The 23,638-nt window shown below is 36.3% G+C and overlaps 4 protein-coding genes across 4 annotated transcripts; all 4 read right to left on the bottom strand.

Moving 5' to 3' along the window:
• Positions 1-156: 156 nt before the first annotated feature.
• LOC114521813 (golgin subfamily A member 6-like protein 22) lies at positions 157-5,470 on the bottom strand. The gene is made up of 11 exons (XM_028542354.1): positions 5,353-5,470; positions 4,600-4,744; positions 4,165-4,264; positions 3,928-4,020; positions 3,566-3,826; positions 2,739-2,924; positions 2,299-2,504; positions 2,102-2,204; positions 1,683-1,861; positions 1,180-1,399; positions 157-827 (listed from the first exon to the last, which is right to left on the bottom strand). Exons 2-11 carry the CDS (start codon positions 4,726-4,728, stop codon positions 763-765), a joined length of 1,542 nt encoding a protein of 513 aa, XP_028398155.1. The 5' UTR covers positions 4,729-4,744; positions 5,353-5,470; the 3' UTR covers positions 157-762.
• A 120-nt stretch (positions 5,471-5,590) lies between these two features.
• LOC114521815 (mannose-1-phosphate guanyltransferase beta-A-like) lies at positions 5,591-12,064 on the bottom strand. The gene is made up of 11 exons (XM_028542356.1): positions 12,025-12,064; positions 11,769-11,949; positions 11,028-11,108; positions 10,901-10,949; positions 10,642-10,784; positions 10,372-10,530; positions 9,984-10,062; positions 9,759-9,886; positions 9,449-9,527; positions 9,266-9,369; positions 5,591-6,708 (listed from the first exon to the last, which is right to left on the bottom strand). The coding sequence occupies exons 2-11, from the start codon at positions 11,895-11,897 to the stop codon at positions 6,577-6,579; spliced, it is 1,083 nt and encodes a 360-aa protein (XP_028398157.1). The 5' UTR covers positions 11,898-11,949; positions 12,025-12,064; the 3' UTR covers positions 5,591-6,576.
• Positions 12,065-12,314: 250 nt separating this feature from the next.
• On the bottom strand, positions 12,315-12,740 carry LOC114521921 (NADH dehydrogenase [ubiquinone] 1 alpha subcomplex subunit 12-like). The gene has a single exon (XM_028542495.1). It carries the CDS (start codon positions 12,738-12,740, stop codon positions 12,315-12,317), a length of 426 nt encoding a protein of 141 aa, XP_028398296.1.
• Positions 12,741-12,857: 117 nt separating this feature from the next.
• LOC114521872 (E3 ubiquitin-protein ligase RNF123-like) lies at positions 12,858-22,144 on the bottom strand. Its single transcript, XM_028542443.1, has 34 exons — positions 22,001-22,144; positions 21,735-21,811; positions 21,375-21,484; positions 21,161-21,215; positions 20,886-20,971; positions 20,661-20,747; positions 20,415-20,482; positions 20,121-20,246; positions 19,739-19,838; positions 19,551-19,652; positions 19,246-19,467; positions 19,094-19,167; positions 18,746-18,842; positions 18,557-18,632; positions 18,356-18,414; positions 18,193-18,270; positions 17,786-17,909; positions 17,595-17,655; positions 17,394-17,434; positions 17,091-17,263; positions 16,708-16,791; positions 16,341-16,626; positions 16,145-16,219; positions 15,948-16,035; positions 15,608-15,695; positions 15,057-15,287; positions 14,790-14,876; positions 14,548-14,640; positions 14,381-14,456; positions 14,148-14,232; positions 13,912-14,033; positions 13,536-13,627; positions 13,348-13,436; positions 12,858-13,108 (listed from the first exon to the last, which is right to left on the bottom strand). Exons 1-34 carry the CDS (start codon positions 22,066-22,068, stop codon positions 12,994-12,996), a joined length of 3,495 nt encoding a protein of 1,164 aa, XP_028398244.1. The 5' UTR covers positions 22,069-22,144; the 3' UTR covers positions 12,858-12,993.
• Between the last annotated feature and the right edge of the window lie 1,494 nt (positions 22,145-23,638).

Below are 23,638 nucleotides of genomic sequence, written 5' to 3' on the forward strand. Positions count from 1 at the left end.
ATAGATAAACCAAAAACGGGGAGGCCATCAAATTAATCATACGAGATTGCCAGATGCTTGACCAGGAAGAAAGCAATTCTTTTTACTTCGGGATAAAATTTTCAGTATAACCATTTATATCACATTTTTATATATTCATTTATTTATAGTTTGATTGAGACATTTTGAGTCATAGTTATTTCAAAATACACCATTTGATATGCCTCCTGTAACTGACTATAATTAAAAGTAAACCCTTTTATACAACTGGCCCCAGTGTTAAAATCTAATTTGTTACATTCCTATTCGTTTGTTGGTCCTAAAATAATGTCTGGTGACCCGGGTGTTAATTACGGAGAGGCGCAGGAGGCAGTTTAGGTCAGCGGGGGCAGAGTTTTAGAAGTAGAGAAGGGTACATATCCGTCATATCGTGATTATAGCAGAGCCTGAGAATGACGTTTAAGATCAGATGGTGAATGTATGGTACTATTATATGGTAGTAAAGGCATATGGCTGCCCCCTGCTGCCCAAGTGGTACCTGCGCCCTGGGTAATTTATTAATTATGATACATTGTTATTACATCCACTGTTTCTTTTTGTTTTTATATATATCACATCAAGCTAACTACGTCGGATAAACAGTAAGTCGTTAGCATTTAACCTGGACGTTTAAAACTTCCAGTTATTAGTAAAGTTTATTTGTTTTTATGGACAAATTCAGTCCATTTTTGAAAATATGAATTTTAATATAAGCATATTTCACCTCACAACGCGAGTGGTCTTCTAGTACGGCATGGAAGGCAAGGAAAAACTTTCTTCACTTTCGTTAATCAACTTGAAATCAGCAACTGTTGAGAAAAGAAGATATTTAATCTTATAAGTAATTAGGAAAGCTCAGACTATTGTATATTCATCCAATACTAATGATGGTGAGGCGAGCGTCTTCCACTGCAGTCATCGCGAAACCCCTTCGCAAGACCACCACGGGTACGACACCAAAATACCAAAATCAAAACAGAAGTATTCCAATTAGATGAAGACATTCGCAGCGAGTTTGCGAAGTGATCGTTACCGACTTTTGAGAAGAATAAACCTTCATTAGTTTATATCAGTTCTCTAGGTGACTGCGGGAAAATGAGCCGGATTAGAGTTCCCTACATTCTGATCTGAATTATAATCATGGTTGAATAATTCACTTACATGCTTGTTTCAATGTCTTGTACGATGTTCCGCCCAATTCACTCTGCAGTATAGTTATATCTTCTTGCAAACCTAGCAACTTCTCGTTCACTTTCTTCAAATTTTTCACGCTTGCTTCCAGTTCTTCACTCATTACTTTAATCTTGGCACTTTGCTTCTTTGCTTCGCTTTCCACGCGACGTTTCAAAAAGTCATGTAACTTCTCTTTCTTCTTCTTAATCTGAAATGCAAACAGACTATTTGAGGAAACATGAACTCAATGTGAAAAAATTCATGTGATTCACATGCATGTAAAGAGACCATCATTGAACTCAGAATTGACAGCAACAATTCATTTACGGAGCTGTTCTGAGGTCCTACCCTGAACAAGCAAAGTTTGTTTTTGTTCTATTTAGAGTGAATATGTTTCCTCCCAGGGGCTCTGCAGAATCTCAAATTCTTGATTTAATAAATTTTAGTCCTGTTGATATCGTAGTGATATTTTTATAGTCGTATTGACCAACCTTATCCTTCAACAAATCAATCGTGCCGCTTTCTCTCTCCTGGATATTGAGATAGTTCACGCCTTGAGCAAGTAAAGCATTGTATCTGTTTCTCTTGACGAGAAGCAAAACATTTTGCAAATCATGGTTTTGTAGCCTTTTGCTTTCCACTGCTTTGTCGAAGAGAATATTGCACACATCTTCAAATAAATAACAAAAATTCTTAGGATCTAACAGAAAAAAGAACAACCTATGCTATGCATGAGGATATGACACAGCATCAGCGACTGCTTGGAAAATTGAAAATCTGTTCCTCATACTGTGTATCATGAAGAAAAAGAACGCTTTTCACGTTTCAAAACATTTGGCTATTCCGAGGTTTACAAATACAATTGCTGTAAAAATTAAGAGTTTATTAATTATCGAGTCATTATTAATACCTTTTGTCTGTTTAAGTACAACATTTGCTGTGTTTACTTTGACCAAAAGATCGTTTAAGTTGGCCTGCAGTTGTCGTAACTCATCCTCGGCTTGTTTGTGCACCTTTAATTTGGAAATGTCTCGTTACAATTGCCCGTTGGTAACAAAACGATAATACGTGATTGATAATAAGTGCTTTTTTCTGACAGTATCTTACCACATTAGCTTTATCCTGCATTGCTCCCCTCAGCTCTCTTTCTTCTTCCAAAGCTCTACGTTCTTCTTGAACTTTTTCCAGTTGTTTTCTTAATTCTTCTTCTTTCTCTAATTGAACTTCAATCTGGCCTTCCAGTTCCCTGTCTTTGGCTTCAAACTTTGCAAATGCGTGTTCTTTGCTTTGGATTTCAATATCCAGAGCTTGTTCTAAACATCAAACACAATTCGATAACACTTTAGGTATTTTTTACATTTTCCTCTTTATGCCTGCTTTGTCTTAGCAGACATTTAATGACTTATCTTCACATTAATTTTCAGGGTTACTCACAGTTAACACATAAGATTTCACTGACTGACTTCAGATCCCCTGGAAATTGTCATTAAGTGTACATGGAGGTGATTGAGTCCATTAGTCTGTTTTTAAACAGAATAAATGCTTACCAGTTAACTGAATATCATCAGCGCAGTTGTTTTTCATCTGTACAAAATCATCTGTAAGAAAATCCATTCTTTCATTTGTTTCTTTTTTTGTGTTTTCAAAATAGATCAGTATTCCAGCTTCATCTTCTTCTTTAATCCTTTTTTCAATCTTTTCAACATCCAGAATGCTGTGTCTGACAGCCTCCTCTAAATATTCGAGCAGTGCTAGCGATTAATTAACTTTACCACCTGTTTTAGCATATACAAAACTACTAGTACTTATAAGAAGTTAATAAACTATTTCTTTACTATAGTACTGGTAGTAGTAGTATTGGTAACTTATGAATAGTCAATTATTTCAATGCAAAAAGGCATTTCGTCATTCATAGTTAGAGTATATGTCATATATGCATATGCCTTAATTACCACTAAAGGAAGCAAAAAGTTCTGAATTGTTTTAACAGATCGGTAAAAATCTTAATTGTTTTCATACATGTCTTCTGCATGTAAACCTACCTGCAGCATGCTGATTACCCAATTACATAAAAAGTATTATCATAATTAAGGACGTAGCACCATATAACTCCACACTAACACCTGTATTCAAAAAGCTCACTCACACTCACACTCATTGAGTGTGACATATAAATTTTGTTAATGCTGATCAATGAGAAAGTTTTTTCTGAATAGATGGAAAGATATAAGGTAAATTACTGAAAATCAAGCCCCTGTTCGGCTGGAAATACCGCCATTGAAGCGTTATGAGAAGATTAAGATCTTCCACTCAATGAGTTTGAGTGTGAGTGAGCTTTTAGAATACAGGCGTAAGTGTTACATGTACATCTTACCAAGCAACTTTTCTCCTTTCTTTTCTAACTTCTTTGCTTTCTCAACATCCCCACAGTCAGTTTTCTCACATTGCTTGATGTCCAGCCGAATTTTTTCAAGCTCATTCAGGGTCTTATTAACTTCCGGTGATGCCTGAATCTTCTCTATGTGACTTGCACATGCCTTTCGAAACACTGGTAAGACTTCATTCAGAATCTCAATTGGTCGACTTAGTGAAGTCTTGCCAGTCTGGGCTTTTTCCTGGGCATCAGCTAGCTGTCCTGTGCAATAGAAATGTTCATTAATCAATCAGGTTCCATATGTACTCTACAGGTATTTTAATTCTGAGTAAAAATACCATGTTCGATAACTGATTACATACTAAGCACTTCCTCAACAACTTCATGGAAATCAGCAAAATTTTCAGTGGCTTTGATCTTCTGAAGCTCTGCAATCTTGTCTTGGAATTCAGCATCTATATTAAACAAGGGATTTGATATAATTATATATAAAACACTGAAAGTCAGAAATATAAATAGATTGAAAGCTTTCAGACAAACAAATTGCATAAATAACTGTTTATGATACGCCATTTTGTACTAGCTAATAGAATAGTTACCAATATTTGGTCGTTCTTTAATTTTTTCAAGGGCCTCCTGTAATGATTCATCATCCTGGTACTGAATTGCTTTCTTCACTCTTTTCACCGCTTCAATTGACTAGGATATTTTATGTTTGTCAAAAGTGGATTCAAAGGTAGATATATTATATTTTACTCTTATTGTTGAGTTAACAAATAAACATTTACACACAGATTTGCACAATTTTTTAATTACAGATTAATACATGCTCCTTTTTTAGAAGTTTACTATGTTTAAAGCTAAATGATTTCATTTTATCCATGCACATACTGCATGGGTTCTTTTAAAGTACAAAAAATAAATGCAGTTTGGCAACTCAAGGGTGAAATGTTTTCAACTGTACAATGAAGCTCCTGTAATATCTTAATAATTCACCATTCGCTTGTCAATCTATATTGGGTTATGGTGCATACCTCCACAATATCTTCCCGTTCACCCCTCATATTCACACTGTCACACTGAAGTACTTCCACACTTGGTTCCCTCTCATCATTCACATCATCCGCACATTCAACAAACACTGTATCTTCACAATCTGACATATTTCCGCAACAAATTCTAAAATATTGAAGATATTACATCAGGTGCCCATTCAACGTCAAAAAGGGGCCCACAACTAGTCGAACATTATTTTTACCTTGATATAAAACTATATAAAAATATTAAATATAAAATCGAAATATTTAGGTCACGTGACACAGCTGTAAAGTGAAACTGCACATTATATAACAAACTAAACATAGCAACTTGCCCGAAAAAATAATTTTGATTTCTTATAGCCCAGACATCTTCAGTCTATTTATTTGACGATTTAGTGATGCGTGTATGCTATGTCGACACGTTTAATAGTGAAATTATGTTTTATGTTTTTTTGCTGCTGCGTCATCGTTGTCGTCGACTCATCGAAGCAAACAAGAACCCAAACATCAAACTGACCAAACGCGTAAACAGTATCGAATGTATTAATTTTCTTTTCTAAACAGTTCCAGCAATTATTTTCATAACATTTCATTCTCAGGACATCTTTGCTGTAATGAAGGCAGTCAGTTTTGAGGTAAAAATGTGACTACATCATCGCACTAAAACTCGATCTAGAAGCGCGCAAACGACCCTTGGCACTCTTGGTGACTTCGCTATAAAATGAAATGCTCCGACACGACCAGTACCTGGTTCTTTGCAAATGCCAAAATTGATCAAACTTTCCAGCAGATCAGCTGCGATAATTTATTTCTGCAAGTTTTGAGAACCACTTTCGCTTTGCAATTTTCAATCAAAGACAAAGGCGACTTCTGCCTGTTGCAGGTCGACTTTATAACACACGAATTTGCGGGAATTCCCAGGCCAAGGCTTTATTTTTAGCGCAATGACGTAATATGAGTAATAAGGTTAAAATTGGGGATTGTAAAAAAACCGGTCAGACTGGAATCTCTGCCTCGTAACCCTCTGTGGAGGGGAGTGGTTTCATATGGTCTGGTTATGAATGCCTGCACCGCAAATAGAATGCACTAGAATATGACTTGTGAGTGCCATTTGTTCTTAGATATTATTCGCCACAAATAACACTCCACATGATACATTTTCATACAAAAATCTTAGGCTGCGTTCAGCCTGAGTGCTCGTCTGCCCGGCGCTGTTTTGGTGGTACTCTACAAGGACTAATTTTCCAATGGCGGGTACAATGCCAAGCGATGACGGCCGCAAACAAATCACTGCACCCAGGCCCAGTGGCGACGACCCTGGAAACGAGGTTGGTTAACATGATTCTGACACCCCGAGATTAAGGAACCAAACAAGCACATATTACTATCAGGACGACTGTACCACTGACAGGATATTATTATTTACTTATTTCAATATCTCACTTTCAATATCACAGGCATAATTACATTGATAATATCATTGTTCAAAATTAATTACAATTCAAAATCACAAAATGGTGACAAGGCGCGTTATAGTTGTTATAGTAGAACATTATTTTTTTTTGGTTGAGAACATTATTTTTTTTGGTTGAGACAGTTCCAGTGGCGAAATGTATACGATGGCTTGGCCATTTGTTTCTCTGGTGGTAACCACTAAGTTTTTGGCTAAAATTATACTAATTAATTTAAAAAACTGATCTCAAAATGGACAACGTGAGAATGAAGCGGGAAAAGAGTAAAATAATCTCACGCGCGCACTGACGTCAAAATAATTATGCCAGCAAAGAAAGACTGGGTAATGTCGAGACTGAAGCAACAAAACTGGTAACAAAACGTTTCTTTGATACTTCGCGTACCTATAAAAATGAGCTCAATTTTGACTGATTGTTCCTGAATACGTATCAATTTGAGATCAGTGTATATTTGTGATCGTGACTGTTTCTACAAAGCCTCGTCCCAGGTTTCTGGTGTCTACATTATGATTTTAGGCTCAGGACACGAGTCGCCGATTGATTTATGAGGTAGAATACGTCCACCGTTGATATAGACTTCATCCTTTACGATGACATCTTCACCTAAGACTGAAACACCCTCCATTCGGACCTAAAAATAGCCGTTTGAAAATATGTAGTTGGAACAATTACATAGCTGCAGTAATTCATTTTATCCATACTGGATAACTCTAAAAAAATTAAATTGTTCTCCTCTATTATCACGGCGCGCCGGTCACACACACAATTAGCCTTTCTCACGATCACGAATGTGGCGCCAGTTTTAGGGTACTTTTTTTAAATTTTGAGCGCAAGACCTTTTCAGGGCGGCTGTCTATAATTTTAGGCTTAATTTATTGTTCAAATGGTCTATGGACTCTTAAAGAAAATTGTAAGTACCCCAAAAATAGCGGATATTCGTCATGGTGAGAAAGGCTAATTGATCTGCACGTTCTGAACAATCACAGTTATCATCAGTAACCTAATGAACACGCTAGACTAACTTGTTTAAATTGGGGAGAAACTTCGCAAAACAAGGGTGTGTGTCGCAAAGTGGTCTTCGAGTTCATCTACGATACGAAATGTTAATGAAGCTTTGAAAATTTGCAATTTCAAACTTTCGTTTTGTATTAAATGAAATATTGAATTGCATTGCATTGCTATTCCAACTTGGTTTCTTTCAAATTTTCTTCAGAGTCGTGGTTTTTGAAACCAACGGTGTTTTAACCGGACAGATTGAGATCGTTCTTACATTCCTGGGAACGAGTAAGGTTATGAATGAACCAAAAATACGATAATGGATTATCTTGCTATTCAGAATTATTCAGAACTATTCAGTAAATCACTGCGTTGTCACTAAATGGCACTGAAAATAGCATGTAAGCTGACACCGTCAAATCCGACGACACAATATTTACACCTAAACAACGTAGTTTCATATTTCACAAAAACAAAGTAAGGTCGAATCAGAACTTGTTGGTTCACACCTAATTCAGCAGGATCACGTTTGAAAGACGAAAAATGAAAAGTGTTGTAGCACAGAGTCCGCGTTTAGACGCTGGGAAAAGAATCTCGAACCCCGAGTTGAAAAAACGACCAAGTATCTCGCTTTTTGACTCCAAAACTATGATGGAGTTGAAACAACAACAACGCAATCGATCCACCTCAGTGTGCCTGTCGTACTGCGATGAACCAGCGTTTAGTTTGGACCTCTCCATATCCTCGGGTCGCAATGCATTGCAGCAACTAGCAAAACCAAGACGAATCTACCAAAATACTTATAAGACAGAACCTGACCAACGCTTCGAGGTTGCCACAGTTGCTCCGATAATTCAGCAAACCTTATCGACGTTGGGAGATGTAAAGTACGATTCCAGTCGGTGTCGAGAGCATTGCAAGAGGTTGTCGAATCTGATCGAGAAGCGGGTGAAAGAGCTCAACTACAAGCGATATAAAATCGTATGCTTTGTTACTATTGGTGAACAGCGTGGGCAGGGATTACACGTTGCGAGTCGTTGTGTGTGGGACAGTGAAAAAGATAACTACGCCACAGCGACATACGAGAATTCTACTCTACTTGCAGTGGGAACTGTGTATGGTGTATATATGGACTGATTTAACAACTGTGGACAATCTTTATATCTTTTACACGTCATTACTCATTAGCGTAAGAGGTTTCACTGCCTGGGAGAAACAGAGCCTTCCCACGGTCAAGTCCGTAACCACATCAATCTAGCGCCTTGGTCACCATTCATTACGCTTACAGATCCTTTCCTTCAACAGGCGTGTACAAATCATGCATAAACTGAAAATTCTTATATTTAACCGACGTTTTAAGCTCAGTGAGGTGAACTCTGTTTCAAGCTGTTAGAAACATGAATCGCCTTATCTTTTTACTATAGGAAACATAGTAAGTAATACAAGGAAATTGTGCTTTTACTAATGTGCGTAACGATGGGTGGTGGGAAGGTGTGTACATATTATAAATAGTTTGCCTTCGAAATTAACAATGTGTAAATATATATTTCAAGTTGAACCTCGTTTTTTTTCCAGTACTAGTTTTTTTTGAGTGATGATATCCATATGAATGAACTATGTCAGTTGAATATGAACTATGTCGTGCATCAGTTGAAATGATTTGCCATGAGTCCCATGACTCATCACTGATAAACAACAAGACGATTGGTGGATGAGATTTAATCCGTTTCAATTATCTACGGATTAGCAATGTTTTATTATTGCATCAGCTTTTAGGTTTAAGACGGAAACGAGTTAGTCTGTGCTACACATTTTTCATAAAAAATGTACACAAAAAAATATTTTTGTACACGGGAAATAATCTCATTTCAGGTTGTACGTTAATCCTGTTAAACTGAATTAATCCGTTTAAACTGCTTATTACGTGGGCTCGATCCAAATTAGATATTCAATTATCCAAATTAGATATTAGAGATAAAATATTATTCTACCAGAAAGCAGAAAGCAGGCGCGCGGCAAACGAGGCGGTAAGGGATAAAATATACTCTACTTATCCTTGCCAAACCCTATTTATCCATCCTTAGCGTACTCACATCAGGCCTGCGACGTGATTTGTCAGTTCGTACTTCGCAGGGTCTTACATGATCAGTTTCAGTTGAAACCCGTGGTTGAAATTAATCCAGTCAACTTACCCAATGACCAACGACAGACTTCCATCCAATAATAGAAGAGCTGATCCAGGAATGTGACTTGACCGTGGAATTTTTTAACAGAACACACCGTGTTAGACACACACCTAAAACAAATTGAAATAAATCAGAACTGGTTGCAGATAGAAAATGTATTATATTAGAAATAATTTATGATGGTTCTACCGTTTTCAATATGAACACCAGGACCAATGACTACATTCGGACCAATACGACAATTTTCACCAATTTTAGCTGATGGGTCCTGGTCAATGACAGAAGTAGAATAAATGAGTATTTCAAATGAGTATTACAATTTTAATTAATAAAACTAAAAACTCTGGAAACTGGAAAAAAAGTTAAGTTATGACTTAACTTAAACTGAGGTTTAAGCTTTAAGGGTTTCAGGACTGCTAATCTCAGAAGTTCAATAAATATTTCTAATCTTGTGATATTCATGAAAGCTTGAGCCCAGCTACAAGTATCTTTCACCCACCACTAAAACGTTTCCTAAAACACCAGATCCTTGGTAAAGTTTTTCTGGAGATTTTTCTTTCAGATGTTGTAAGTACATACACATTCCTGTTAAAAAATCTTTTGGTTGACCCACATCCATCCAAAATCCTAAAATACAACCACAGGAATATCATTTAATTACAAAATAGAACTTGAGATTAAGAGTTATTACAAAAAGATTTGTTGGAATACTAAATCTTCAAACCTTCTAAATCCATTGCATATAGACAACTTTCTGATGCCATAACTGGGAATATTTCTTTTTCTATGGATGTTGGTCGAAGCTAAATTAAATTAGAGCCATATTTACATTTTTTGTGCAGCTGAAAATGAATGGCTTATCAAAAGATGAAGGCTAAAATGAGCAGGTGCTCTTAGTGTGATATGAAAAAGTGCAAGTTGTCTCTACAATAATTGAAGAAGTGAAGGGGAATGAGGGGAAAGCCGGCCAGGAGGCACTCGGAGCTATAACCTGACCCAAATTCTCAAAGACATTAAGAATACACGCAAAAGGCTCATCCTCCAGAATTTAACCTGGTTTCTTTCCCTCTGTTACTAAAACAAAACAGTCGGGCATAATGAAACAACTGTACCTCAATCCTATCTAATATACTAGGATTAAACATGTAGAGTCCAGCATTGATTCGATTTCCAACAAATACTTGAGGTTTTTCAACAAATCTTGAGATCTTTCCAGAATTCTGATCATAAACAACGACACCATATTTTGATGGTTCTTCCACTCTTGTCACCTACAACACATGAATGGTAATAAACAAAGGTGCTTGTATGTTATTTTATTTATATGTGAAACACCTGGAAGATATTTCTATGAAAAGAACAGATAGGATTTCCAGTAATACCATTATTGTCCCTTCCTTCTTATGGGCCTTGTGAAATTTCTCCATTTCAGCAAAAGGAAATGAACACATAACATCACTATTCAACACAAAAAATGGTTCGTTGTCTTCTTTTAGATGTTTTCTTGCTAATGCCAGTGGTCCCGCTGTAAAGATATAAATGATAAAATTTATATTAATTTAAAGAAAAGAAGCAAGAGATAAAATGGAAAGAATATCAAAGAATAAGTTATTTTGGGTTAATTATTTCAGGTTTCAATACCTGTTCCAAGGGGTTCTTTCTCAAGAGACAAAGTAATTCTTATTCCAAGCTAAAAGTGAAATTTAATAATAATTTAAATGTTGAGAAATGTTGTTTTCTAGCATATTTTTTAAAGTGATTCACTTACTCTTTCTCCATGAGCAGTCATTTCCTTTTCTAACATTTCAGCTCTGTAACTAACTGCTAGGATAATGTGGGTAACACCAGCCTGATAATAATCACAAAAAGCAAACATTGTAACCTAGACCTAATTCCTAAGATGAGAAATGAAATGGCCAGTTATTCCATAATTGCTCCAATGTTTGGACTTTTGATATATATCAAGCATGGTTAAACAATGTTTTGCTCAAGACAATGACAACTGCTAACAGGGAGGGGCAAGATGTTTCTGTAATGGTGTTAAGTCAAGCTATCCTGGTTGTAGTATAAAGTCCAAGTAATGTAATAGCCAAACATTGATGGATCCATATGAACCTGTTCACTCACTCAGAAAAGTATCAACGAGTTTTTTAATACTTGTATTCTATGTACATGTGGCAAATTGATTTGTATAATTGTATGATTGTATTAATTGCACTGAAAATCATATATTTACACGATTGCCAAGTGGAATTTATCATCCTTTGTTTTTAAAGCAATTTAAATTGTGTGTATATTTTTTCGTTTATTTATAGCATATTCGTTTATATATTCAAAACAATTCGTTTATATATAAAAAAACGTCCCATACTATCGCTTTGTTAAAATAAGTTTATTTTAGAAACGCAACTTATCTGAAAACGACAAATACAATTTCATACAAATGCTCGATAAAACAAAAGCTACAAAATAGATATCATACTCATTTAGGTAAAAATGACAGTCGTACCTGTACTAAAGCTTCAACTTGGTGTAACATCATAGGTTTATTACAAAACTCTACAAGTGGTTTTGGCTGTGAAAGTGTCAATGGCCGTAATCTTGTCCCATAACCGCCGACTAAAATTAAAGCTTTCATATCTGTGGCAAGCCCCGAGACGTTCTCTTTACGCGACGCTTTCCTGATATGACTACGTGACAAAAAAATTGTTTGCAAGATCACTTTCAAATATGGAAATATTTTGCAACGTGTCGAGAATATTTACCTTGACAGTATCTCAGAATTTGGAAGCGTAGCAACCCTTATCCCCCCCCCCGGTATAATAACCCGCACAATATTTTAGCAGGGGGGAGTTACGTTCGAAATCTACTCCCGTTCAAAGGCAATATAAATGCTACAAAAACTTTTGAGAATATATTTTACAATTTTTTCAGCTGTTTCATGAGTTTTTAAACTGTACTATCGAGTAGTTACAGATATTAAACCATACCAAATCTTCAATATAACAAAAATATCAAGTGTTTATTTATGTAATGTGATAAATCTTCAACACTATCAGTTTTTCGGTGGCAGCCACGCTTCAATCTTTGGTCTTGTTGTACTGTATGGTACGTAACGTTTGTCAGTTCCAGAATAGTTGATTTCATGGTCAGCCATCCATTTTCTCTGCTCTGGAATAACTTTATTTGGTGGATCATCCGTCATATAATGCATCCATCTATGCCATTCTGCTGGGATTTCACTTGCATCAAATGATAATCGATGATCTTTGTATGGATACTTCACAAAACGATTTCTGCCCATGAAATAATAGTTATTCTCGTAGTACTCGTTGCCATATTTATCCGTTCCTACCAAGCTACCAACTCGAACATTTCCTTCACGTAGAAGTCTTCGGAAAATCTCCATACGGCCCAGAGTATTATAAACATTCTTCTGGTAGTTCACCCAATCTTTAAACACTTTCAAATAGCTAGCCATTGCCTAATTTCTTCTGCAAATTGATATATATTTTTTGATAAAATTTTACAAAATTGCCGACATTTTGAAATTTAAGAGCGATGATTTGGGGTCTGAGAACTAAAAATGCCCGCAGTATCATTTGACAAAAACACAAAGGCAGTGCTTCATTTAATATTCTTGAAAAAGGTCACAATTTAGGGCACATTACTGCTGATAGTTTACAGCTATTCCTACTAATAAATATCTCTGAAGTTTAATAGAAGTATCTCAATCACGAATTGTTGTCTTTTGCTTTCTCCTGCAGGCTACCATCTTCAAACGTTTCCACAGTTTCTTTGCAGAAGAAGCAAATTTTACTGTTCATAAGATGACGTGAGATGCAAGCCCTGAAAATAGAGAAAAAATATCCCCAGTGATTGCAGAAACGTTTTAGTGTGAACTTCTTTACAAGGCTTAGAAGGCCTTTGATATATTATCCTGTTTTGAAAGCAGTCGGGTTAATGAGATACTACTACGCTGTCAACGCATTACGGCCCCACTCATGGATTGAAAATACTCATTTTCTAGCTAAAAACAAACACCGTCATGGCAACAAGCGGGACACTCGAGTCCCTTGACAGATTACCTGCATGACTTATGACCACATGGGACAAAGACAGCAGATTGTGGCATGGCGTAGCAAATTGTACATAACTCTCCAGAGTCGATTGATGACTAAAATAATAAAACAAATAAAAGGGTTTTACAATCAACGCTCACCGAAATTTTCAAAGCAATGAAAAAAATGAAAGAAGTAAATGAGTGCAAACACACTTGTCGTTTTAAATTCACTTTTTCTTTATAAGTTGATAAAATGCTGCTCAATTCCTCCAATTCTTGCAATTCCTCCTCACTTACAACTTTATCTATGGAAGACAGGTGCGCTTTATCAAGGACGCTTAATGGTGATTTTAATGTGAAAGAAGTTAAATTTAAATTTTCACCGCTGTTTGAAAATCTGTCAAAAGTTGGCATGCTTTCGAACTGTGCCCGATATTCTGTTCAGAGACCCTAATGCCAAACTCAGACAGCGTTTATTTCACTCATATTTTTATCTTGCCTCCTTTTCCAATGATCAATAATTGTGAACTAAATGGTACAATAAGATCCCAGTTCACATCACCCAGGCTGTAGTTTGAACCATACTTACAGTGACTGAAAGAAAAACCAGAAACTGGTTTGCCTCCATTACTCTTTCTGTCAAACAAAAATCTGAACGAGTCAAACTGGAAGCCTGGTTCAGCAAATAGTATGGAGCATGCGCAATCAATGCTGGAAAAAGAAAAAAGGTTTATGTAATTGAATAAACTATGGCATTGCTACCACTACCAATAAAGAACCTATCAAAACCAAAACACAGTCACAGTCTTTCTATCACGCCGTTACCTGGCTTGTTTTGAGCGCTTGAGAAGAGCAAGCATAATACCAGCGAGAGCGCTGAGCAATGGAAATCGATCAACACAATCAAACCCTAAAATATAAATTAAAGACAGTGTTACAAAATTATTATACAGCCTAAGAACCGGCCAAAACAAAATCTCAAAAATTAAACTTTAGTCCCGCATTAATTGCCACAGAAACCCTGTTGGGATTACACAACAGATGACGTCTGTTCTTACCTGGAAGATGAAGACGCGAAACATTTTCAAATATATTCGCACTCGCTGTTAGACGATTAAATGCCTGGGTGACCAACTACAGAAGATAAATTAATGGCAAGCATCAACATACGTTTTATTTGAATCTAACCTATTCTTCAATCAATAAGGTTATACCAATTTAATACCTGAAAAAGTCGAGAAATATTAAGTTCCGCAGAAGGAAAGTTTTCCCAATCGGTAAACAGCTGAGGTGCCACAGTGCAAACCATTTCAAGTACCTAAAATGAAAAACCTTTATCTAAATTTGTCCATACAATATTGATAACAAATGATTACGTTTTATTACACGTGTCATGTCATATCTCAAGAACAAGTGTTCAAATTCCATTTACTCTGCAATATATAAACCTTATTTGTTTGTTTTTACCCTGAGTAAACCAACAGTCAGCTCAAAACAAACAATACAAGTTTTCAACTGACGATTTTCCACAGCAATGTTGGGTAATGACTGGATCTGAAAGAACAGAATCTTTTCAGTAGAAAGCAATCAGTGCAATCCTACTACCATAATGCTAATAGCAATCACTTATGAAAGAGGGAAAATGGTATTGTTTTGAAAAAAAATGTAGTCTGGTATTATGAAAATTTGAGTAGCGAAATTGAATAGTATTTGTACGTTTAGAAACAACTATACCTGTTGCAACATTCCAATAAATTCTGAAAATGCCCAGTTTAATTGATTTAACACTCCATTTAAGAAGCCTTTAGATAGAGCTTTGTCTTCAGTGCATAACTTAGCTAGAACATGCTGGTACACAGGGGATGGACATGGTGGTTGTAGGTTCACACGCTGTAGGCCATGATCTGATATTCCACTCATATGACCCCATGGTTGGAGCGAGTAATTAAACGCGAAACCACAGCCCTAGGAGAGTGAAAGCAAAGTTAAAGGGGTGACATGAGAGGAGAGGGAGGAAAACGAGGGATGATAAGAAGTGGGACAAGGGAGAGAAAAGACGAAAAATTATAGGAACAAGAAAAGACAGGGGGAAAGACGTGGGACGATAGGAAAGGGTATAAGAGAGGTCAGAGAGAAGACGAAAGATGATAGGAAGAGGAACGAGGAAAGACCGGGGAAAAGACGAGGGATCTTGTCTTTCCTTTGGTTACAAAAAACTACTGTTGGTGAGAGCAGCTAAGAGATGATGGAGGTACAGCCAGTATAAATAAAATAACCTTCGTTACCTTCCAAAATCGTATCAAAATCCATGTAGTTTGAACCCAAGTTCTTTTCTCGTAAGCTCCCATCAAGGTTCTCACCACACGTTCTTGACTGGAAGAAAATATTATAATGATACAGAATAGTTCTGTCAACTTCTAAATATATCGCGCGTTAAAAACGAAAAGGAAAAATTTGTCTACATTTTAGCAACCCAATCAGAATGCATAAATTTTGAAAACGTCCAGTGTAAAGGTACGTTACCATTTAACAAGAAGTAATAAAAACTAGCATGAAAAATGTAAAGTAAATTTGACGATTAGTTCAAAATGAAATTCCTCCTTGCTCGCGATCAAATATAAAAACCTTATCGAAGGCAGTTCTTCAAGTGCTTTCAGACAGTCAGGATAACAAGAAAATGTCACCAGGCCTTGGATGAGTGTATCACGAAGATCTGAAAATGATAAAAAAGATTAATTTAATGATTTCATTTCATTTTCACTCCTCTGTTTTCACTCCATGTTTTATATGAAGGCCATTAGGCCAATGATCTTTATACACACCTGGATTAACAATACTTGATTCACACACGTTTTCTGCAAAGAAAGACGCCATTTTCTTCAACAGTTCTTCGCAATCTGAAGGGTTAAAAGTAGAACAGCAAAATCTAAATTTAGTGACATTATACTATTGTTAATGTTCATGCAGGAAACTAAATATTTGTATTAATGAAACAGTTCAGTTCTTCAAAGGTCATACCTGGAAGATCGTTGAATACCACGGTTGGGGAGAACAGATTCCTTAACGCTGAATAACCACTGCATATTGCTTCAATATAAAACTCTGGTACAAAATCAAACATGGTTGCGTCCTTTTTAGCATTTTCTATCGTCTTCAGAGCAATATTCAGCATCCAATAAACATCCGCCTGTTTTTCAGGTGTGAAGATCAGAGATCGAACCCACGCCATCTGACGTGTGCAGTTCGTCGTTTCCTTAGCGAACACTTTACGAGAACGTTCGAGCTCTGCCCGAACATCCAATTTCTACAAATGGAATCGTAAGATGTCAAATCGGAAGATCATTCATGGGAGGTCAATCAATTGGTACGCCAGTTAAAAACTTACATCTTTAGGGCACTTATTGATTTTTTTGTCCGTCTCTTCAAGTGCTCTAATATTCTGGTGCAGGTTGTCACGAACACTTCGTACCTTGAAAAAATGCAAGAACACAGATGACCATTGGTTGATCTTTCGACAACACTTTAGAACTGTCATATACATCGAGTATAATACTTTAGTTAGGCTGCGTTCAGACGCCCATGCAGTTCTGGCGCCTAAATTGAACATGACCCTTCCAAATTAAATTAGGAACACTGCGCAAGAAAGGCCACTACCTCCAGAGGTAGTACTCAGCAAGATCACTGTGCTCAGCATGTTTTATGAACCAAATTAGACTTTGGGCACTGTTGTGAGTGGTGCCGGAAACTCAGCATGCAGTCTTGCCTTACCTTGCTAAACTGTCGATGAACACCAAAGAAATACAACATAATCAAAGTATCAACGGCTTCCATTAATGATATATCAATCCCAGAACTGGATCCTAATGACGTTGTTGCTCCCCTACTGCCGCTGGCTTTCATGTCATCTTTCGTCTCAGTTGGACAAGAATTTTTTAGTTTGTCTGTGGAAAAAAATGGCAAAACTGGTAGGCACATATGGACAGTCTTTTCAATTAAGTTTCAAACAATGCTCGATTAATATAAATTTACTGCAGTGACGAGCATCGATTGTGTATTTTTAAACTGTTCTACCTGAATGCGATTTCCTTAAGTGCGAAGTAATTCCACCAATCCTGCAGTTAAATAAAAAGAGACCAAAATGTTTTAAAAAGATGAGAAAAAAGTGAGAAAATACAACATCAGACACAAGAGTATAGTACCACGAAGTAAATTATTGGATGAAATGCAATATTCACAATTATAGTGCAAAAACATGTTAAACTTCAATTTCACCTTGACAATTCAAAGTAATTGATGCTTTTATCCACGAAAGCAGACACTGGAACAAACAAACCTAAAAACATTTTATGTAAGACACAGAGCATTGGAAAAGAATCGAAAACACTATAACTAATGGACTTAAAACGCTGAACAACCGATCTTAAGTTTACTAGAAAATCGTAGTGAAATTAGTCCGTCCTTACTCTGTGATGTGAGTTCGTTTCCATTCTCCTTAGCCCACTTATCCCAATGGCATCTCAAAGCCTCCATATAACGATGGAAAAAACATGTTAAAACTGGCCCGGAACAGGAACTTGGCGGATGAGACTTGAAAAAAAATGAAAAGAACTTTTCAGCAAATTCAAAGTAGAACATATACAGAAACGAATTGGTTTTGCTGTATCTTCAGGTTCCTAATGTCATTCCTACTCAAGGTTGCAACTGAATCTTACGCAATCCTACACCATCGAAATGAAATACGCCTGCAAACACCCGCCTTTCTCCCTCCCAATGAGACAAAAAGCGAAGAAACGACTGGATACGAGTCACGGGTTGCAAAGCTCAAATGTACAAATAGCACACTCAGTCTGGTTCAATTGAACAAACTTACACTAAGAGCAATGAACATATTTTCCTGTAAATATTTTCTAAATTTCTCCAGGAAAGCAGATCTGGTTGAGGGACAACCCTGTTTAATAAAGACAATGATTTAGTCAATTATTTCGCTTCAGAATTTCATAGGCAAATCACAATGACTTGCAGAGAAATCGTACTTCTTCCCGCTCGTCTTCCAACAGAATTTTGCACATTTCAACATGGATATTCTCCAAAACTGAACAACATAAAAGAAATAATATTCATTTTATATTAAAATTTTTGATCTATTAGATTTGAATCTCGATTCTGTTAAAACCACCTGCATTTACAAACCAGAAGATGAAAAATATTTGGAAACTCCGTGTAAACACACATACCCTTTATCTTTGTACGAAGTTTTTCACAATGCTTCTTATGATTCTCTCTTTCTTCATCACTGTTCACTGTTGATGTCTGAAGAGATCAAGTCTGATATAAACACCTCGTGACGATACATTACAAAACAAACAAACAAAATCAATTCATTATAAGCTATGAATTTATATGAAGGCAGAAGGTTGCCATACGTCTTTTTCCTCGTACAAAACAACAGGAAATAATTCGACCAACACAGCATCATCAGGAGGTCGGATATGCATGAAGTAACCGAATTTCTGCGGAAATTTGTGAATAGTTAAGGAACATAGCGAAACTTTACAACACACATAAGTATAGAACGTAATTAGAACAAATATAGAATGTATATGGAACACATACTTAACCTAATTAGAATTTATAAGAACCTAGTAATTAGAACACATACTGAATATAAAGGTAATTAGAGAACATAATTTACAGAAGGCATGTGAGAAAAAATATAGAACACTACCCAATTTCAAACGCGATTTTTTCAGAATGATTAGATTAAAGGATATGATTTCATGTTGAGCCATAACTTTCTGGTTTGTTCGTGATGAAGGGTGGAAAGCATCAACGACAACGAGGCAGTCTAAAATAAGAATTTAGATCTAGTAAATATTACATCTGCAACTACACCGTTTGCTCGCGTCAAACAAAAACACTCTACCTGTGTTTTAAAATCTGCGAGGACAGGACGATGCCAGTATGCTTTTAGAAGACCATAAAACAAATGTTTCAAACATGGCTGAATTTCAAAGTCTTCCATGCAAGCACACATTAAGTCTAGCATTTTCTTCACACCAGGATGAATCTCAGTGGGGTGAACGGTTTTTGAACACGAGTTTAACAAGAAGGGAATAAGAGCCGCCTCCACCACGTATGACCTCGTCTGATAAAAGAAAATATGTATTTATATCTTTTACAAAAGGATATGATGTACGTGCACATGCAGGTAACTAAATAGAAACTTACCAACAGTGGGGCAAGTTTCTCGAAGACATGTGAACTAGTCAATAATGCCAGTGTTGCTGCTCTGCCACTTAAACTGGATGGCATTCGAGGGATGCGCTCAGGCTGTGGTGAAAAAATATATACCAATTATATCCCATATTGCAATTCATTAGCTTGCAGTGTTTTACTACCAGGTATTGAGTACATACTCCAGGTAACAGACGCTCCAGAAATTCCAGCAACTCTTTAGCTTGTGCTAATTCCACACTGGGTGGGTCTTGCAATGGTTTGAAACCTTCAATAGGGAATCTTAATTTCATAAAGGTAAGATCAAAACAAAAGATTGAATCTTAAATTGATCTTACTTCTCCAAAAGTAGATGCACTCAAGTTCCAATTTTAAACTCATTTTTCAACTGATTCATACATGCTACTTTCATATTACTCCAGGTTGATTATAAAAACTAGAAACCATACAATACAGTAAGCATTCCAGTTTGTATCAAATGTGGTATTATGTGAATAGCAAAATGTGTTTAAATTATAATCTGTTTCAAACACTAGGTCTAGTAATTATAATCTCAAAGGATACATAAATGGTGTAGCACCAAAATTCAGTTGACATGATTCACAATAAGACAAGCTAGCAGCTGGGAAATACGCTATCCCAGCACCACGAGGTACATCTGTGTACGCTACACCCATATTGACACCATTCCTAGAAAGAAAACAATGCATTACATCTCTGACAAAATTTTATAGCTTTCCTTTCCACATGGTCAATGGTCTAGTGATAATCATACACAACATAATTATGATACAGATGTAGTGAACTTAAACATATATCCACACACAAAGGACATGATCTGTCATAAGATATCTCTACCTATAATATGAAATCTCCCCATTATCCAGGTCAAACGTACATCCAATCACATCCCCTGCCATCCACTCCTGAAATAGAATCAATAGTGTGGTAATTATATATGCCAAGCACAATAATACAGTATACGTACAGTCACATACTAAATTACTACCAATTACTTAAGTCTTTCAAGTTTTTTATTAAGAACAGCAGCAAGATGGTTTCTTAGAGCAAAGTTACACAGAAGAATAAGACTGTTTCTCTTACTTCTCCATAAGCAGATGCACTCAAGTTCCATTTCCTCACACGGTGACCATCATAAGCGTATGAATCAGCAGTGTCACCAACACCCTCCTGAAAACAATTATCATGACAATATGTTCAAATTTAATTAAGATAAAACCCTGTTCACAGAGACGATATTTCACTCTTATGTTACACAATCATAAGCACTTGAAGCTGGGATTGTAGATAGACCCCCAAAAAACTAACCTCATTAGTAAACTGACAATTGACTGTTGCCCAACCAAGCTGCATTATACCTCGTGTTCCAAGTAGAACTTCAAACATCCATTTTCCTACAATTTAGGATCAACAACAGTTGTATCATCTTCACCTGACAGTGATTCAATAGCTTGATTATATTGCTAGTGTTCAACGGTTGTTTGTTTAAAACATGTTCATTCATTTCCTGATTAGCGGTTTTGTCCTTCCAGATAATAGGATATATTAAATATTATAAGCTCAGAATACTTGATATTGTATACCTCGACAAATACATATATTGGCTCTCAAACTGCTGAAATTGCTCTGACTGTCAAGCTAAAAAATATGAAGGAATAAGAGGGAGTAGGTAGTGTGCTTTAGTTATAAAGACTTTAGGAAGAGCGCAACACAAGAGGGTAGTGAGAGAAAGGGGAAGTGGTAAGGGAGGTGCGTAGGGGGATATCATATGGAGTGAGTAATGCAAATTGCAATCACCTCTAAATTTTCTGATATATCCATATTTCCACAGCGACCACTTGTGTCAATTTTGACAATCTCTGGACCAATCCTACCATCTGATAAAGCTCGTTCTTGCTCGGTATATTCTAAAAATGGATTTTTATGTAACTTTATGTTCCCTTGTAAGCAAAACCTCCAACTGACCATAAAAAATTTAAAAACTACAATTTAAAGTATTTGATTGGCTTCTTATTAAAGTATTTGATTGGCTTAACATTATAAACTTCTTAAATGTATTTTAAATATAGTTTTTGATATGCTTTAGCAATACCTTCAAATGGTAATCTTAATAAAGTTATTACTATCACAGATTGTTTAATAATGAGAAGATCGAACCTGGTTTACTTTCATTGTTGTGTTCAGCAAGAATTTTCTCCAAATGTTCTTGCAGGTTGCCAAATTCCAGAAAATTTCTACAAAAAATATTTATAACAATTGTAAAAAAGATTCTTTACCAAGCAGATACATCAAATTATCATTTGCTGACCACCAGAATCCATCTGAATCATTTATATAAATATGTTTTTATAATATCAAATCATAACATTATCAACAAAATAGATTTTAAATTTTTCTATGCTTCGAATTTCGACTATGCATACCTTGGAGTTGCCGTGGATTCACAGCCTTTAGAACAGAAAACAGATGCCAAAAAATTGTTAACTTCCATGGAATAAGAGGGAAAATAAAATCACAATAATTTTCTTCGTGTTTTTTTAAAAAATATGTAAACATCGGGCATTGGCCGCGCGTGTTTAACTCGTTTGGAGAGCTGGGTCTAGTAGGGGGAAAACGAAGGCCCTGGGTGTGTCAGTTGGGTGTGTCAGTTGGTTGTGCCCGTGGCGTGTGGCTGTAGGGTGTGCCCAGTGTGCTCTGGATTAATCCAAACATTAGACTGATACTAACTGCGCATGTGGTGTAAACATTTGATGCTTTTCAAAACAAATTCGCATACATAGGTCCATAGTTGATGAAAGATCGAGCAGAGTTTATAGTGACCTGATTTGCAATCTAAGTTGCTCAAGCTTTAAATCAGCCTCTTCCAAAACATTATAGACTGGCTCCAAACTTTTCATATGTTGAGACACGCTACCAGTGTACAGCTCTGAGCTCTAGCCACTAAACTGCCGAGATTTTTGTATATAAATAGTTTGCGAAGTACCGTACTTATTACAATAAACGAGTGCGGCATTGAGGGAGACGTTTGTTTGAAAATTAACACGGTATGGATAAGTTTAGTTTTTGCGTCAGACAAATCCGGCGCAAAGAAGAATCCAGAGGTGATCAGAGATGGCCGGATATACACAGCTGCCCAAGAACACAACATTGATGAAATATTTGACGCAAATTGTGAACCACACGCATCGGACTGCGTGATACAGCGACCTGACGATAATTTTCAGTTTCCAGAAGCAGGTAAATTAAATTCTGAGCGTAAATTTTGGACGCTATAAACGCTGTACTCTTCGATAATATTTCTACAGGAATAAACTTATTTGCTCATGAAAGCTGAAAACCCAAAAGGCTGTTGGACCTTGCTATCATATCGGTTTTTATAAGTTAATAAATTATACCGTTTTATATTTTCGTCGAAGTGTGGACTGTAGGAATTTCATTCTGGTTACGCAAGTGATGCAATATTTCGGCTCCAACGCGATGCTGGCAAAATCGAAAAAATAAAAAATTTGCATAAGGAAAAGTAAGCGCATCCGGTATAGTGTAAACAGGGCCTATAACTTTCACTTTTAGTTTTTTAGTCTGGATTTCAGTTTCACAATTAACATGCCTGTTTAATAAGCAATAGTGAAGACGAAATATTTTGGTGAAAATAAAAGTCAGACATGAATACGAACTCTTACTAACTCTCCTGACGAAGGCCCTCTGGTCGAAACGTCGAGAAGTGTTTGTCTATTTTAGGCAGTTGTTATACCACATAAATCCACATTTGATGCTAAGTTGTTTGAGGATGCTGGTCATATTGGAACTTGTCAGAGATGAATAATTAAAATAACTTAATGTCATAATTATAATAATTTGCATAGCGTGAGTGCGTGAGTGCGGGAGTAAATCACCAGACTAGCTGCTGACTTGACTGCTCTTAACTATAAACAATGGTCTGAGTCTGGTGATTAAGCGCACTAAAAACTCGTGAATTATAAATTTACATACGCATAAAAACTCTACATAATTGACATTCAGAATCATGCGAATTATAATTCTTATTTGTGAGTCAGATAATA

Source organism: Dendronephthya gigantea, unplaced genomic scaffold, assembly GCF_004324835.1.
Source record: "Dendronephthya gigantea isolate DGI-Jeju-01 unplaced genomic scaffold, DenGig_1.0 000021F, whole genome shotgun sequence".
In the NCBI taxonomy this organism is placed as follows: domain Eukaryota; kingdom Metazoa; phylum Cnidaria; class Anthozoa; order Malacalcyonacea; family Nephtheidae; genus Dendronephthya; species Dendronephthya gigantea.